We start from the raw sequence: 17837 nt of genomic DNA on the forward strand, positions 1-17837 counted from the left end.
CCACCCCCAGTCCTAGCAGTGTCCTCCCCGCTCCGTGTCTTTATATACACCGTCCATGTAGAAGGTAAGTCCATCCAACCCCCACCCCCAGTTCTAGCAGTGTCCTCCCCGCTCCGTGTCTTTATATACACCGTCCATGTAAAAGGTAAGCCCATCCAACCCCCCACCCCCAGTCCTAGCAGTGTCCTCCCCGCTCCGTGTCTTTATATACACCGTCCATGTAGAAGGTAAGTCCATCCAACCCCCACCCCCAGTTCTAGCAGTGTCCTCCCCGCTCCGTGTCTTTATATACACCGTCCATGTAGAAGGTAAGTCCATCCAACCCCCACCCCCAGTCCTAGCAGTGTCCTCCCCGCTCCGTGTCTTTATATACATCGTCCATGTAGAAGGTAAGTCCATCCAACCCCCACCCCCAGTCCTAGCAGTGTCCTCCCCGCTCCGTGTCTTTATATACATTGTTCATGTAGAAGGTAAGTCCATCCAACCCCCACCCCCAGTCCTAGCAGTGTCCTCCCCGCTCCGTGTCTTTATATACACCGTCCATGTAGAAGGTAAGTCCATCCAACCCCCACCCCCAGTCCTAGCAGTGTCCTCCCCGCTCCGTGTCTTTATATACACCGTCCATGTAGAAGGTAAGTCCATCCAACCCCCACCCCCAGTCCTAGCAGTGTCCTCCCCGCTCCGTGTCTTTATATACATCGTCCATGTAGAAGGTAAGTCCATCCAACCCCCCACCCCCAGTCCTAGCAGTGTCCTCCCCGCTCCGTGTCTTTATATACACCGTCCATGTAGAAGGTAAGTCCATCCAACCCCCACCCCCAGTCCTAGCAGTGTCCTCCCCGCTCCGTGTCTTTATATACACCCTCCATGTAGAAGGTAAGTCCATCCAACCCCCACCCCCAGTCCTAGCAGTGTCCTCCCCGCTCCGTGTCTTTATATACACCGTTCCATGTAGGCAAGTCCTCACTGCCCTCCCCCTATGTCACACTGCTCCCCCCCTCCTGTCACACTGCTCCCCCGTCACACTGGCCCCCCTCTCCTTCCTGTGCTATCAGAACTGCTTTTTTTTTGGCGTGTTTGCAGTACACACTTATTCCCATGGGGGTACACTTCCAGTCACAGTGTGTACACCCCTGCTGCTGCCTCTATAGCTAAAGGGGGAGCAGTTGGGGTTGGTAAAAACACTTCAACCACATAGTTTTATGCCCCCCCCCAACCTCAAATGTGAACAAGCCCTTGGTTCACATTTGGGATGAGCCGAACACCCCCCGGTTCGGTTCGCACCAGAACTTTCGAACGGACCCCACGTTCGTTACGAACGTTAGAACCCCATTGAAGTCTATGGGACTCGAACGTTCGAAATGGAAAGTGCTAAATTTAACGGCTAATATGCAAGATACTGTCCTAAAAAGGGTTTGGGGACCTGCCTCCTGCCCCAGGGGACATGGGTCAATGCAAAAAAAAGTTTTAAAAACTGCCGTTTTTGCGGGAGCACTGATTTTAATGACGATTACAGTGAAAAAAAAAATATGAAATATTCCTTTAAATATGGTGCCTGGGGGGTGTCTGTAGTATGCCTGTGAAGTGCCACGTGTTTCCCGTGTTTAGAACAGTCCCTCCACAAAATGACATTTAACGGAAATAACACCATTTAAAACTGCTTGCGGTTTTAATGTTATATCTGGTTCCTGCAATATGGATGAAAATCATTCAGAAAAATGGCATGGGTAGCCCTCCCTGCCCATTACCAGCCTATTTGGGTCTTGTACGCATATTAAGGGGAACCCCGTACCCATATTAAAAAAAGGAAATGCGTGTGGCCCCCAGGCCCTATATACTCAGAACAGCAGTATACAGGCGGTGCAAACAAGACAGGGACTGTGTAGATTTGTTGTGTTAAGTTGAATCTGTTTGTAATTTTCAACTGGTACATTTTTAAAGTGTAGCTCCAGTCAAAAAAACTATTTTTAAGCTTTTTGGAAAACATAGGGAAGGGTTATCACCCCTGTATAATTTGTTTTGGCGTCCATCTTTTTTCATCTCACTTGCTGCTGTCTGATGTTTGTAAGTTGGATGTTTGAAAGTAGGGGCCTGCCCTATATGCTCTGCAGAAATGGCGGAACAAGGTGTTGGTTTTGCCACAACATTGTAAGCCCTCAAAGTGACTCTTGGTGGGCGCTGGAGCGCCCTGCTGTGAACGATTATATCAAGAATTGTAATTACATGCCATTGTTGAACAGTGGTAGAAAAATTGACCTTTGGTGGTTGTGGTGCTGGTGCCACAACACTATAAGTCCTCACCGTTACTCTGGGTGGGCACAGGAAGGGGCCCTCCTGTGAAATATTATATCAAGAATTGTAATTACATGTCCCTGTTAAACAGGGGCAGAAAAATTTGGCCTTAGGCACTGCTGCTGGTGCCACGACACTGCAACCTCTCCCATATACTCTAGTTTTATTGCAGGAATTAGCCCTGCTGCAAAGCATTGCATCAAAAATTGTACTTAAACGCCCCTGTTAAACAGGGGCAGAAAAATTGGGCCTTAGGCACTGGTGCTGGTGCCACCACACTGCAACCTCTGCCATATACTCTAGTTTTATTGCAGGAATTAGCCCTGCTGCAAAGCATTGCATCAAAAATTGTAATTAAACGTCCCTGTTAAACAGGGGCTGAAAAATTGGGCCTTAGGCACTGGTGCTGGTGCCACCACACTGCAACCTCTGCCATATACTCTAGTTTTATTGCAGGAATTAGCCCTGCTGCAAAGCATTGAATCAAAAATTGTAATTAAACGCCCCTGTTAAACAGGGGCAGAAAAATTGGGCCTTAGGCACTGGTGCTGGTGCCACCACACTGCAACCTCTGCCATATACTCTAGTTTTATTGCAGGAATTAGCCCTGCTGCAAAGCATTGCATCAAAAATTGTAATTAAACGCCCCTGTTAAACAGGGGCAGAAAAATTGGGCTGCTGGCATCACCCAGAACCAAAAATGTTCTTCCAACATATCAGCGGAGGAGGAAGAGGATAGACAATCAACATAACAGGACAGTCACTCAGCATCAGCATAGGCAGTCTTGAAGGGATGTGGTATTTCAAAAAAAATTATTTGGTTACATCAGCTTCAGGTGCTTGGTAGCTGCGGGTGATCCAAGACTGATTCATCTTGATGAAGGTCAGTCGATCAACTGATTCGGTGGACAGGCGCACCCTGTGATCGGTAACAAAGCCAACAGCAGCACTGAAGGTGCGTTCCGAAAGAACGCTGGATGCAGGACAGGCCAGTAGCTCAATTGCATACTGTGCAAGCTCTGGCCAGTGATCCATCCTCAAGACCCAGTAAGCCAGAGGATTTTCGGTGGGAAAGGTGTCCAAGTCTGACCTTGCCCCTAGGTATTCCTGCACCATGTAAATCAGACGCTGGCGATGGGTGCTGGAACCAATCATACCTTGGGGCTGCGGACTAAAAAATTGTCTGAAAGCATCAGTCAGACGGCCACCTTCTCCACCGCTCCTTCTGACCGATGCCTCAGCAACACGTTGTCCAGGACCAGGAGTTTGTAACCTCCCAGTCTCTGGGAACGCGTTGCACAGAGCTTTCTGCAAGACCTCCCGGAGATGTCTCATCCTCTGCTCCCTCTGCGATGGCAAGATAAGGTCGGCAACCTTACCCTTGTACCGTGGATCAAGGAGAGTGGCCAGCCAGTAATGGTTCCTCTCCTTGATTCGAAGAATACGAGGTTCCTTCCGCAGGCTTTGCAGGATCAGGGAGGCCATGCAGCGTAGGTTAGCTGAGGCATTCGGTCCGGAGTCCTCTGGGTCACTAAGGACAACATGATCCGCAGCTACCTCCTCCCAGCCACGTACAAGTCCACGGGTTTCTTGGGACTGTAAATCATCGCTATAAGACTGCTGCTGCTGATGCTGAGTGCCAGCCTCCACCTCCATGCTGACACAATCATCCTCCTCCTCCTCTTCCTCCTCCTCATCCTCTTCCTGTGTGATGGGTGGCACAGCAGGAACACTGTCTGGATAAAGCGGGCCTTGAGAGGCAAGGAAGTCCTCCTCTTCCTGCCTCTGTTCTGCCTTAAGTGCCCTGTCCATTATTCCACGCAGCGTATGCTCCAAGAGGTGGACAAGAGGTACAGTGTCACTGATGCATGCACTGTCACTGCTCACCATCCTTGTGGCCTCCTCAAATGGTGACAGGACAGTGCATGCATCCCTGATCATGCCCCACTGGCGTGGTGAGAAAAAACCAAGCTCCCCTGACCCTGTCCTGGTGCCGTAGTACAGGTACTCATTGATGGCCCTCTGCTGCGTGTGCAGCCGCTGCAGCATGGCCAATGTTGAGTTCCATCTGGTGGGCATGTCACATATAAGGCGGTTCTTGGGCAGGTTCAACTCCTTTTGGAGCTCAGCCAGCCGAGCACAGGCATTAAATGATCGGCGGAAATGCACACAGACTTTCCTGGCCTGCTTCAGGACATCCTGTAAGCCGGGGTACCTGCCCAAGAACCGCTGCACCACCAGGTTAAGGACGTGAGCTACACAGGGCACATGGGTCAGTTGTCCCTGTCGGAGGGCGGAGAGGAGGTTGGTGCCATTGTCGCAAACCACCATTCCTGGCTTAAGCTGGCATGGCGTTAACCACCTCTCGGCCTGCCCCTGCAGAGCTGACAAAACATCCGCCCCAGTGTGGCTCCTGTCCCCCAAACAAACCAGCGCAAGCACGGCATGGAATCGTTTTGCCTGCGTACTTGCGTAGCCCCTGCAACGCCTACGGAGCACCGCTGGTTCTGAGGACAGAGCACTGGAAGAGGCCATGGAGGAAGAAGAAGAGGAGGGGGTGGAGGAGAGAGGTTTGTCACAACCAATAGTAGCATTTTGGAGGCGTGGTGGCGGAACAACCTCCAACACTACTGCACCTTGTCCTGCATCCTTCCCAGCAGCCAGAAGAGTGACCCAATGGGCCGTGAAAGACAGGTAACGTCCCTGTCCATGCCTGCTGGACCATGAGTCAGCGGTAATATGCACCTTACCGCTGGCCGCCCTGTCCAGCGAGGCAAGGACATTGCCTTCCACATGCCGGTAGAGAGCCGGAATCGCCTTCCGTGAGAAAAAGTGGCGTTTGGGGACCTGCCACTGAGGAACCGCACATTGTACAAACTCACGGAAGGGGGCCGAGTCTACCAACTGAAAAGGCAGCAGTTGAAGTGCTAGCAATTTAGCCAAGCTAGCATTCAACCGCTGGGCATGTGGATGGCTGGGAGTGAACTTCTTCCACCGGTCCAGCAGCTGGGGCAGGGACATTTGCCTGGGTGTACCGCTAGCAGAGTTCCCGGAAGCACTTGGCTGTGACACACCTAATTCTACACCTTCATTCCTCTCAGAGCAGGTTTCAGAGAGGACTGAAGGTCTAGTGGGGTTGGAGATGCCAGCTGATGAGGAGCAAGGAGAGGTCCGCTTTGTTCTTTGGTGTGGGTCTTTGAGGTACGCTTGCCAACGAGCTGCATGGCAGGTCAACATATGTCTGGTCAAGCATGTGGTGCCCAAGCGGCTGATGTTTTGGCCACGTGAGATACGCTTGAGACATATGTTGCAAATAGCAGCGGTGCGATCTGATGCACTCGTCTCAAAAAAGGCCCACACCAAAGAACTTTTAGAATAACGCGCAGAGGCAGCGCTCTGCACAGGCGGAGCTCTGCGGTGTGATTCAGTCGGTGTGCTGCCCCTAAGCTGGCCCCCGGAGGGCATCCTGCCTCGTTGGACATGTGCCTCCTCCTCCTCCTCCTCTCTCCTACCAGGCACCCACGTGGAGTCAGTGCCCTCATCATCCCCTCCCACTTCATCGCTGTAGCAAACCTGGCAGTATGCTGCAGCTTGTGGAACATGACTGCCAGATTGCTGTCCTTCTTGAGCATCCCCTCTCTCTGCGCTCACGCTACTGCCTTCCTCTAGCTGAGTGTCATCATCAGAGCCCACCAAACACTGGGCATCCTCCTGGAGCATGTACCCAACACTGTGCTCAAAGAGTTCAGGAGACTCCTCAGGAGGACGTGGAGGGTCTAGGGAAGGAGTCACTGATGATGACATTGAGAGGAGGGAAGACGATGCGTTGGCAGCTGCTTTGCGACTACCCTGAGACTGGGTGAGAGAGGATGAGGAGGATGAAGAGGGCTTGGTCATCCACTCTACCAAGTCATTGGCATGTTGCGGTTCAACATGTCCAGCTGCCGAAAAGAAGGACAAGCATGTCCCATGGCCACGTGCTGATGACAATGCACCGCGTCCACGACCAGCACTGTTGTCTCTAGACACAGAGCCTGCTTGCCCTCTTTTATCGGCTCGCGCCTGTCTGCCTCTCCTTGCTGGCCTTCCAGACATGGTAATGGCCTGAAGGGAGTTGGGTAAAACAGCAGTTGGGTAGTTTATATTGTTCTGGAGGCACACAACACCCACTAACTCCTGCAGATGGCAATTGGGCTCAAATAGAGAACAGCTATGTAGGTGGATTATAGCGGTATGTACTGGGTACAGAGCACGCAGACAGCACGCACTATCTCCTAACACTACTGACTGCAAGCTCTATTATTAACGATAGATCACTAGCTATATAGGTGAGGTGAATATAGCGGTGTATACTGCGGTCAGGGCACGCAGACAATAACCAGAAAACAGCAGAGATAAAGGGGTATATACAGATGTATACTGTGCTGTGCTGGAAGCACACACAACTTCCAATAACTCCTGCAAATGGCAATTGGGCCCAAATAGAGAAGAGCTATGTAGGTGGATATAGCGGTATGTACTGGGTACAGAGCACGCAGACAGCACGCACTATCTCCTAACACTACTGACTGCAAGCTCTATTATTAAAGATATATAAATATAGTGAAGTGAATAGTGAATATAGTGGTGTATACTGCGGTCAGGGCACAGACAACAACCACTACACAACAGCAAGATAGGAAATCAGCCAAAAACGATCGGTGTGTAACTGTGTTGAAGGTACACAGAACACCCACTGCTTCAGATGCAAAGTAACACACTACAGGAGGCCGCCTCAATGGTGGCCTTATATAGTGTGGGGTGTGCACTACACAGCCTCAGCTATGATTGGCCACAGGCATCCTGCCTGTGGCCAATCATGGCTCTCCTCGCTGGTGGCGCTGCGATTGGCCAAGCATGCGGGGTCACAGTGCATGCTTGGCCAATCATGAGCCAGCAATGCACTGTGCCATCGCAGTGCATTGTGGGCCGTGAGCGCCATGCGAATTTTGACGCAAACGGACCAAGTGTTCGGATTTCGCCGAACGGACGAACAGCCAATGTTCGAGTCGAACGTACGTTCGACTCGAACACGAAGCTCATCCCTAGTTCACATCTGTGAGACTGCGTGTAGGGTAGCCCATTCATTGCAATAGGCTGCTCCACCCACAGAAATACAGGGAAAGGAGTCCCTGACCCTTTTTTAAAAATTGCACCACAAACTAGCGATGGGCCGAATACCCCCCCTGTTCAGTTCACAGCAGAACTCCCAAACAGGGGAAATGTTCTAACCCAAACTGCAAACCCAAATTGAAGTCTATGGGAGCCGAACATGAAAAATCAAAAGTCGCCATTTTGAAGGCCTATATGCAATTGGCCAAAAAAGGGGTATGGGGATCTGGGTACTGCCCTGGAGGACATGTATCAATAATTACTATTATTTTAAATTATCATTTTTTCAGGAGCAGTGATTTTAATTATGATTAAAGTGCAACAATAAAAATCAAAAATTCCTTTAAATATAGTGCCGGGGGGGGGGGGGGGTCCCTTAATGTGCCTGCAAAGTGGAGCATCTGTAGCATGTATAAAACATTCTACAGCAAAAATGAAATTTCTACAGAAAAAATAGCAGTGAGCAAGCACCCGTTAGGGTCATACTTAACCTTTTAATCATTAACTCCTTCTTAGCTAGTGTCATTTATACAGTGACAGTGCATTTTTTTTTTTTTAGCAGTGATAACTGTATTGGTATCACTGGTCCCCAAAAAGTGTTACTTGGTGTCAGATTTGTCCGCTGCAATGTCACAGTCCCGCTAAAGATCACAGATCGCCACCATTACTAGTAAAAAATAAATAAAAAGTCCCTAAATCTATCCCATAGTTTTGTAGATGTGATAACTTTTGTGCAAACTAATCGATATACGCTTATTGGGATTTTTTTTTTTTTTACCAAAAACATATAGCAGACTACACATTGGCCTAAATTGATAAAGACATTTTAGATATTTTTTTTGGTTATGTATATTAGCAGAAAGTTAAAAATATTCAAAGTCAAAATGATTGCTTTTTGTTCATAGCACAAAAAATAAAAGCTGCAGAGGTGATCAAACACCACCAAAAGAAATCTCTATTTGTGGGACATCCATTTTATTTGTGTACAGAGTTGCATGGCCGCGCAATTGTCAGGTAAAGTAACGCAGAAAATGGCCTGGTCATGAAGGGGGGGTAAAACTTTCTGGAGCTGAAGGGGTTAAGAAAAGCATTTAAAGGAGAAGTCCAGCCTGAGATTGTTTGGTTGGGGTTCTAATGGGTCACAGGAGTGCAACTCCTTTTGCCCTCCTGTGACCCGTTCTCAGCATAGAGCGGTCTGAAGTTGGCTCTCTGCTGACATCACTGCCATCATCCTGACAATAAAGTCGGGATCCACCAGGTGCCTGGACTGATGCCCGTCTCAGCCTCCCAGCGAGCCGCTCCCCGCCCCTCCACAGTTCAGCGCTCCAGTGAGTGTGGAGGAACAGAGGAGAGCTGCTGATTGACAGGCAGCAGCTCTCTGCTCAGGGAGTCGAGAGAACCGGGCCATCGGGGATGTTCGATCGCTCAGTTCTCAGTGTGGAGGTGTCGGGGGACAGATGCAGCATTCACCTAAGTATAAAAGGGGAACCCTCCATACTTTCCTTATAAATGATCTCTAATGCTCCAACGCAGAGCGCAGAGTCGCTGTCTCTTGAAGAGCTCCTGTGGTGTAAATCTCTGAATATTCCTGTCTGGGGTGGCAGCGAGTGTTAGACGTTTGTTCTACAATCTGAGTTCCTATTACTAATCTGGTGAATGATTACTACTCCTCAATAAAAGTAGTTGGTGGAAGTTCAAAGAGTTCATTGCTTAGTTATCCAAACCCAGCGACAATCTCTCTCAGTCTGCTGCCACTTAGATTGTGTCCCACAAGCTGGAAAATCCTTGTGCCGGGTGAGGCTGGGAGTGACGTTGTTGTGTATCGGTGACAGCGCGGGGTGAGGAGGACCTGTTATTTGTCACAAGTTGGTGAAGGTGACAGTGGTCTGACCCACGTTTGTCACATGGAGGTCATGGATCGTGTTGGATTTTTTATTCATTAGTCTCATGGGATTCTAGATGGTTCTACATCAATGTGTGTTATATGAGGGGGGAGGGGAGTACACTGTGACCTGACTGGGATCTGTATTCTGTCTGTACAGGGAAATTCCCGCATGTTCAGGAGGAAATATTCACCCGGCCGGGATCTGACCTTCTCATCCCCATCAGAAGCAATCTCATCCTCAACCGTCCAGATAGATGGGAATGTGACCTGATTTTCTGGTTCTATAAGAGATCTCCTGGAGACTGGAAAGAACTAGCTAAACACTCGTATTGTGAGCTGTCTGAGTCCGGATATTTCCCCAATACAAGGATATCGGAGAATGGAAGTCTCATCATATCCAATGTGACTCCGGAGAATGACGGGAAATACCGTGTGTATATATACAACTCTGCATTCAGTCTTATACAGACAGATAAATACATCATCCATGTAGAAGGTAAGTCCATCCTACCCCCACCCCCAGTCCTAGCAGTGTCCTCCCCGCTCCGTGTCTTTATATACACCGTCCATGTAGAAGGTAAGTTCACCCAACCCCCACCCCCAGTCCTAGCAGTGTCCTCCCCGTTCCGTGTCTTTATATACACCGTCCATGTAGAAGGTAAGTCCATCCAACCCCCACCCCCAGTCCTAGCAGTGTCCTCCCCACTCCGTGTCTTTATATACACCGTCCATGTAGAAGGTAAGTCCACCCAACCCCCACCCCCAGTCCTAGCAGTGTCCTCCCCACTCCGTGTCTTTATATACACCGTCCATGTAGAAGGTAAGTCCATCCAACCCCCACCCCCAGTCCTAGCAGTGTCCTCCCCGCTCCGTGTCTTTATATACACCGTCCATGTAGAAGGTAAGTCCATCCAACCCCCACCCCCAGTCCTAGCAGTGTCCTCCCCGCTCCGTGTCTTTATATACACCGTCCATGTAGAAGGTAAGTCCATCCACCCCCCACCCCCAGTCCTAGCAGTGTCCTCCCCGCTCCGTGTCTTTATATACACCGTCCATGTAGAAGGTAAGTCCATCCAACCCCCACCCCCAGTCCTAGCAGTGTCCTCCCCGCTCCATGTCTTTATATACACCGTCCATGTAGAAGGTAAGTCCACCCAACCCCCACCTCCAGTCCTAGCAGTGTCCTCCCCGCTCCGTGTCTTTATATACACCGTCCATGTAGAAGGTAAGTCCATCCAACCCCCACCCCCAGTCCTAGCAGTGTCCTCCCCACTCCGTGTCTTTATATACACCGTCCATGTAGAAGGGAAGTCCATCCAACCCCCACCCCCAGTCCTAGCAGTGTCCTCCCCGCTCCGTGTCTTTATATACACCGTCCATGTAGAAGGTAAGTTCACCCAACCCCCACCCCCAGTCCTAGCAGTGTCCTCCCCACTCCGTGTCTTTATATACACCGTCCATGTAGAAGGTAAGTCCGTCCAACCCCCACCCCCAGTCCTAGCAATGTCCTCCCCGCTCCGTGTCTTTATATACACCGTCCATGTAGAAGGTAAGTCCATCCAACCCCCACCCCCAGTCCTAGCCGTGTCCTCCCCGCTCCGTGTCTTTATATACACCGTCCATGTAGAAGGTAAGTCCATCCAACCCCCACCCCCAGTCCTAGCAGTGTCCTCCCCGCTCCGTGTCTTTATATCCAACCCCCACCCCCAGTCCTAGCAGTGTCCTCCCCGCTCCGTGTCTTTATATCCAACCCCCACCCCCAGTCCTAGCAGTGTCCTCCCCGCTCTGTGTCTTTATCTCCATACATTATATAGTAGAAGATCTGGGAGAGACGTATGTACAATGTCCTCTGATTACTGCCCCATCCTCACCATTCCCTGTGGAGTCACATCTGCAGTGCTCGGCCCTCCTGAAGTTGCTGTGATCTGAACTGTGCTGTGCCTTCTGCTCGGGGTCCCCATGTGGTAGATGTGACCGTTGATGGGGGGGTGACAGATACCCAATACACACACTGACAATGCAACAATCTAGAGACCTCGGAGGGGAGGTCAGTGACCCTCAGGCTGACTTCTGACCTGGACGGAGCCGCCTCTCCGATGTAGGTTGGAGTTCAGTTTACTGGGATGGAGCTGATTCATCAAAATTGGAGGGTGGGGCTTCTTCCAACAGCAGCCCCCCTCATGTCACACTGCCTCTCCCTCATGTCACACTGCCTCCCCCTCATGTCACACTGCCCTCCCATATGTCACACTGCCCCCCCATCATGTCACACTGCTCCCCCTCATGTCACACTGCTTCCCCCTCCTGGGGCAGTGTGACAGGAGGGAGAGTCAGTGTAAAAGGATGGCGGCATTGTGAGGAAGGTGGTCAGAATGACAGGAGGGGGCAGTATGACAGGAGGAAGAGGTTACACTGCCTCCCACTCCTGACACACCCCCCTCCTGTCAAACTGTACCCTCCTGCACACTGCCCCCCAGGTACACTGCCTCCCCTTCCTGCCACACTGTCCCCCTCCTGTTACATAGAGAAAAGGGGAATAAGGTCTGGAATGACCACTCTACCACCTCCATCCCTGAAATGCAACAAAAAAAAGGTGAAATCGCCCTGGGACTTTGAGTGAGGTGGGAGAGATTAGGCACATGTTCACAAAAAAATGCAATAAAATCAATTTATTGATTACATAATGCTGTATAACTAAATGGGAACAACAATAATTGTGTGTTGCCGGCATAGTGGCCGAGTTATCAGCAAGGGTAAGAACAAATATCATTTGATATACATCCGTAAATAGTAATTCATAATGAGTAGCTGAAACAGTTGATACACATGGATAGTACGAGGTAGATAGTTGTACATACATGATAAAGCAATGTGTGAACAATAATAATACACATAACAATAAAAATGCCCAGTAGTATAATTGTACAAGAAGCATCAATGTTTTCCTACGCGTTTCGCGAGTCTCTCTGCTCGCTCTTCAGGGGCAGAGGCATTATATCTAAGACAAAAAATAATAAAATTAGTGGGTATATGTTGGTAGATAGCATCTTCCTTTGGTCATGTTGCCCCCATCTTGTCACACCGCCCCTTCTCATCACTGCACCTAGATTCTGTAACACTGCCTTCTCCTTCTCTTATACTGCACCCTCTTGGTTCACTGTCCCTCCTGCTTCCAGCTCCTGTTATGTTGCCTCCCTCTACTGCCCCATTGTCCCACTCCTGTCATACTGACCCCTCTCTTGTCATACTGCCTCTGCCTCCTGTTATTCTGCCTCACCCTCCTGTCACACTGTCCCCCTCCTGTCACACTGCCCCCTGCTTCTGCTACACTGCCTCCTCCTCCTCTTTTCATACTGCCCCTTTCTGTTACACTGCCTCTCCCTCCTGTCATACTGCCCCCCCCCCTCGTGTCACACTACCCTCCTGTTACACAGCCTCCCCCTCTTGTTGCACTGCATCTTCCTTTAGTTATACTGCCCCCCATCCTGTCACACTGCCCCCGGCTTCTGTTACGCTGTCTCCTCCTTCTCTCATACTGCCCCCTCCTGTTTCACTGTCGATCCTGCTCCCAGCTCCTGTTACGTTGCCTCCCCCTCATGTCCCACTGACCCCCCTCATGTTACACTGTCTCTCCCTTTTGTCGCACTGCCCCCCATCCTGTCGCACTGCCTCCCCTCCTGTCACACTGCCCCCTGCTTCTGCTGCACTGCCTCCTCCTCCTCTTTTCATACTGGCCCTTCCTGTTTCATTGCCCCCTTCTGTCATACATGTAGCGCCGTCTCCTGAAGAGCATGTGCTATTCCTAGAACCGCAGTTTGGTTTTGGGTTTAATTATACCAAATTATGGTTTCAGTACCAGTCTAGCTGGATTGCACTGTGTTCTGCTTGGCCATAGGTGGCCCTGTCATCACTGGCAGGTGCGAGAACGCAGTTCAGCTGGGCGCATTGAGTGACATTTTTTCTCGGTACCAGCCCAGTGGGAGTGTCATCTTGCTGTGCATTCTGGGAGAGGGTACTTAAGGTACTGAGTCCAGAAGATCTTTCTGTCTGTTTGGTCCTGGTCCTCCTGACCAGCCCCTGTGGCTTTCATGGCCTGGGTGTGGATCCATCCAATTCCGAGTCTCGGGGCTAGCTAGCCCGAGGCAAAGTAACTGGAGGGAGGATTTGCAGGTGGTCCGGTGCCATTTCATCGGTGGAAAGGCCCAGCAACTGAGGACGCAACCAGGGGAGGACTCTTCGGGAGAAGGTCACGCTGAAGGCTGGCTTCTCAGAAAGAGCCCTGGGGGCTTAGTTGAAAGACCCCAAGTAAATCTACACTCGTACGGTATCGCCAGACCAGCCGCAAGATACTGGTACCCTATGAGGGCTCTCTAAATTTGTCTACAGCCTTCAGTTTACTACAAGTGTTCTACAACAAGTCTGTGGCAGAGAGTTTATTCAAATGTTCCATATGCAAGTCTCTGGCAGAGGCTCTATCGGTTTCTAGGCCTAGTGAGAGGAGGTCTATCCAGTAGCAGTGAGGATCCAGTTGTGAATGGCTATTCTCTGGATTTCTATCATGAGAAACTACCTATTTTGAATAAGTCCCAAGAGTACCTCAACTTTCTACCTTAAACCCTCTAACCCTCATTGAGACACTGTGTTTTGTCTACTTTTTTGCGAATAAAAATCCTTAAATTGGATCCAGTGTCAGTTCCTACAATCTTTTGGACCATACACTACGGGAAACCCCTAGACATACATGAGGTTAAGAAGGTAACGGTAAGCCCAATAAAATCAGCCACTCCTTCGGGGGTCAGTGCTACATACAGCTCCCCCTCTTGTCACACTGCCCCCTGCTTCTGCTACACTGCCTCCTCCTCCTCCTCTTTCTTCTTACTGCCTCTTCCTGTTTCCTGCTCCCCCTCCTGTCACACTGCCCCCGGTACACTGCCTCTCCTTCCTTTCATACTGCCCCTCCTCCTGTCATACTGCCCCCTCCTGTCATACTGCTCTCCTCTGTCAATTTGCCCACTCTCCTGTCACACTGGCCCCCCTCGTGAGACAGGAGGGGGGGCAGTATGACAGGAGGAGGTGGACACTCATGCAAAGGCTGAGTGTCCACCTACTATTGGGTCTGAAAGCTCCAAGTCCTCACATACCTTTTATATGGGTCACCAGCTTGGACTGAGATTCGTTTGATGGTTGCCTTGGTTGAGTCCCTCTGGAAGTGTGCTACTCCTATGGCACCAAACCCTGGTGGTCCGGACGTACCCTTGGCAACTGGTAGCTGCATCTGCCTTCATGGTTGTGGTAAGCTCCCGGGGAATGACAGACTACAATCTATGCCTTGCCATGATCCAAATGTGATTGCCACGGCTCTGGGTGTGCTAGGGGACCCGGGTCGGGTAACCAGTGCCTCAGAGAGACCTAGGTGGCTTTTAATGTGCAGAGCAAGCCCTGGAAAGCTACTTGATTATGACGAGACACTTTGGTGTCTGGGTTCCAGTATTGACACATGACCCCAGCCAGGGCCAGGACAAGGGTTAGGCAGGAGGGACGGCTGCCCCTGGCGCAATGGTCTATTGCAGGGGTAGGTGGCACCCTGACCCTAACCCTAAGGGAAAGGGGGGCGCAGTTTGGCATCTTTGCCCTAGGCGCTGGATGACCTTGTCCCGGCACTGACCCCAGCACTAAGTCTGCAAATAACCCATGGAACCCCAGCATGGGGGCACCTGCTGTTTTGAGGGACTTGAAGTACAGAATGCTGTACTTCTCAGAGAATCTGGCCAGCAGGAGACCCAGCCAGTGGTTTGACCCCAGCAGTGGGGTACTCATTCAGTCACCTGACCCGGGCAGTGGGACACTTTGCCTATCGCTGGATCTTGTCAGAATGGCATTTCGCTTTGAACTCGGCATTTCAGCCTATGAAGAACTTTTGCTCTGGGCTCATGTAATTGATGACTGTCTTTTATGGACTGGTTCAGCTATGGCTGTTTGGAGCATCCAGAGGCCGCTCCCTAAGGAGGGGGGGGGGGAGTCTTTTAGGATTGAGTTCACCTGCTGGTGGCACTATGGTGGCTCTTTGCTGCAGCTCCAGTGTCCACCAGCAGGTGTCTCCCAAGAGACAGCAGGCTGGAAAGATCAGTGACACCAGGGTTCAGCTGCCATGGTAGATATTTAAGGCTGCTCCTCCCTTCCCCCAGCGTGTCACTATCCTGTTGATTGCCCCCTTGCGAGCAGATCCTTGTGTTTCCTGCACCCCTCTGCCTTGCTCCTGCTCTTGTACCCAGTCGTGGTTCCCTTCTTTGTATCCCTGTTACCCTTTGTCCCTGATATTGTATATAGTTAGGTTTATTCATTATTTTTTGTTTGCTAGAGTGGTTTATGTTTTCACTGGTTGCTGTGTATGTTTATTGGTGTGTGTTCACTAACCACCTCAGCTCCCACCAGTGATACCCCTAGGGGTTTTCTGACTCATGTCGGCACATTGCTTCTGCATAGATACAGACAATGTAAGTACTTTTGAGAGTGGTTTTGGGGGGTTTATCTTAGGCAAGATTACCTCTTATTACCTTACTTTAATCTCCTTCCATGACAGGGTCAGACCTTACAGATATTCTTGTTACTATTATATATAGCACTGACCCCCGAAGGAGCTGCTGGTTTTATTGGGCTTACCGTTACCTTCTTGACCTCGTCTCTGTCTAGGGTTTCCCGTGGTAGGTGGCCCAAAGAAACTGACACACTGAATCTTCTTTTGGGTTATTTATTTGAAAATAGAAACAGAGTCTCTCAATTTAGGGTAGAGGGTTAGGGGAAAGTTCAGGTACTTTTGGACTGTTAGCCCTTGTACACAATGTCCAATCGGACCGCGTTGTCGGATAATCCGACCGTGTGTGGGCTCCATCTGACTTTTTCCGTCGGAATGTCTGACAAACAAAGTTTGAGAGCTGGTTATAAAATTTTCAGACAACATGATCCGATCAGACTTTGTCCGATCGTTTGTAGAGAATTCTGATCGGACAAAGTGCCACGCATGCTCAGATCAAAGTACGAGAGCAAAGCTATTGGCTACTAGCCTGAACGTAGTCCCGTCAGAGCGAACGAACGTCACCACGTTCGGAACGATCGGATTTTCCGAAAACTTTGTCCGACCGTGTGTATGCAACACCAGTTTCGGACAAAATCCACCGGAAAAAATCAGACGGATTGTGAAAGAGTATAAAGTCTCTTATAACAGAAATCCAGAGAAAAGCTGTTTCACAGCTGGATTTCACAACCCCCGGATAGACCTCCTCTAACCAGGCATGTACTGGCCATCGGGACTACTGGGAGTTTCCCGGTGGGCCGATGGCTCAGTGGGCCACTCTGACGTAAGGGGGCTGGTGATGGGACACTCTGATGTAAGGGGGTGCTGATGGGACACTCTGATGTAAGGGGGCTGCTCATGGGACACTCTGATAAGGGGTCTGCTGATGGGACACTGATATAAGGGGGCTGCTCATGGGACACTCTGATGTAAGGGGGCTGGTGATGGGACACTCTGATGTAAGGGGGCTGGTGATGGGACACTCTGATGTAAGGGGGCTGGTGATGGGGCACTCTGATGTAAGGGGGCTGGTGATGGGGCACTCTGATGTAAGGGGGCTGGTGATGGGGCACTTTGATGTAAGGGGGCTGGTGATGGGACACTCTGATGTAAGGGAGTGCTGATGGGACGCTCTGATGTAAGGGGGCTGCTCATGGGACACTCTGATAAGGAGTCTGCTGATGGGACACTGATATAAGGGGGCCGCTCATGGGACACTCTGATGTAAGGGGGCTGGTGATGGGGCACTCTGATGTAAGGGGGCTGGTGGTGGGACACTCTGATGTAAGGGGGCTGGTAATGGGACACTCTGATGTAAGGGGGCTGGTGATGGGGCACTCTGATGTAAGGGGGCTAGTGATGGGGCACTCTGATGTAAGGGGGCTGGTGATGGGACACTCTGATGTAAGGGGGCTGGTGATGGGACACTCTGATGTAAGAGGGCTGGTGATGGGACACTCTGATGTAAGGGGGTGCTGATGGGACACTCTGATGTAAGGGGGCTGGTGATGGGGCACTCTGATGTAAGGGGGCTGGTGATGGGACACTCTGATGTAAGGGGGCTGGTGATGGGACACTCTGATGTAAGGGGGTGCTGATGGGACACTCTGATGTAAGGGGCTGGTGATGGGACACTCTGATGTAAGGGGGCTGGTGATGGTACACTCTGATGTAAGGGGGCTGGTGATGGGACACTCAAAATGTAAGTGGGCCTGTCTGGATGAAGTCCAGGGCCAAATTTCTGTCCCAGTCCAGCCCTGCCTCTAACTAGGCCTAGCAGTCGGTAGGGTGTTTAGTAAAGCAAAGTCTCTGCCACAGACATGGATGTAGAATGCTTGAGAAAAGTCTCTGCCACAGACTTGAGCGTAACTGAGGGACGTAGACAAATTTAAAGAACTATCATACGGTACCAGTATCTCTCAGCCGGTCCGGCGATAC

General features: G+C 50.6%; 1 protein-coding gene across 1 annotated transcript in view; it reads left to right on the plus strand.

The window, feature by feature from the left end:
* Nucleotides 1-8952: 8952 nt before the first annotated feature.
* Nucleotides 8953-17837, plus strand: part of LOC143981501 (uncharacterized) — a 32182-nt gene continuing 23297 nt past the window's right edge. The window contains exons 1-2 of the mRNA XM_077479369.1: nt 8953-9013; nt 9486-9824. Coding sequence (XP_077335495.1) covers nt 8953-9013; nt 9486-9824 — 400 coding nt within the window. The remainder of the gene's footprint in view (nt 9014-9485; nt 9825-17837) is intronic.

Source organism: Lithobates pipiens, unplaced genomic scaffold, assembly GCF_037356315.1.
Source record: "Lithobates pipiens isolate NorthernLeopardFrog02 unplaced genomic scaffold, aLitPip1_a1.2 Scaffold_16, whole genome shotgun sequence".
In the NCBI taxonomy this organism is placed as follows: domain Eukaryota; kingdom Metazoa; phylum Chordata; class Amphibia; order Anura; family Ranidae; genus Lithobates; species Lithobates pipiens.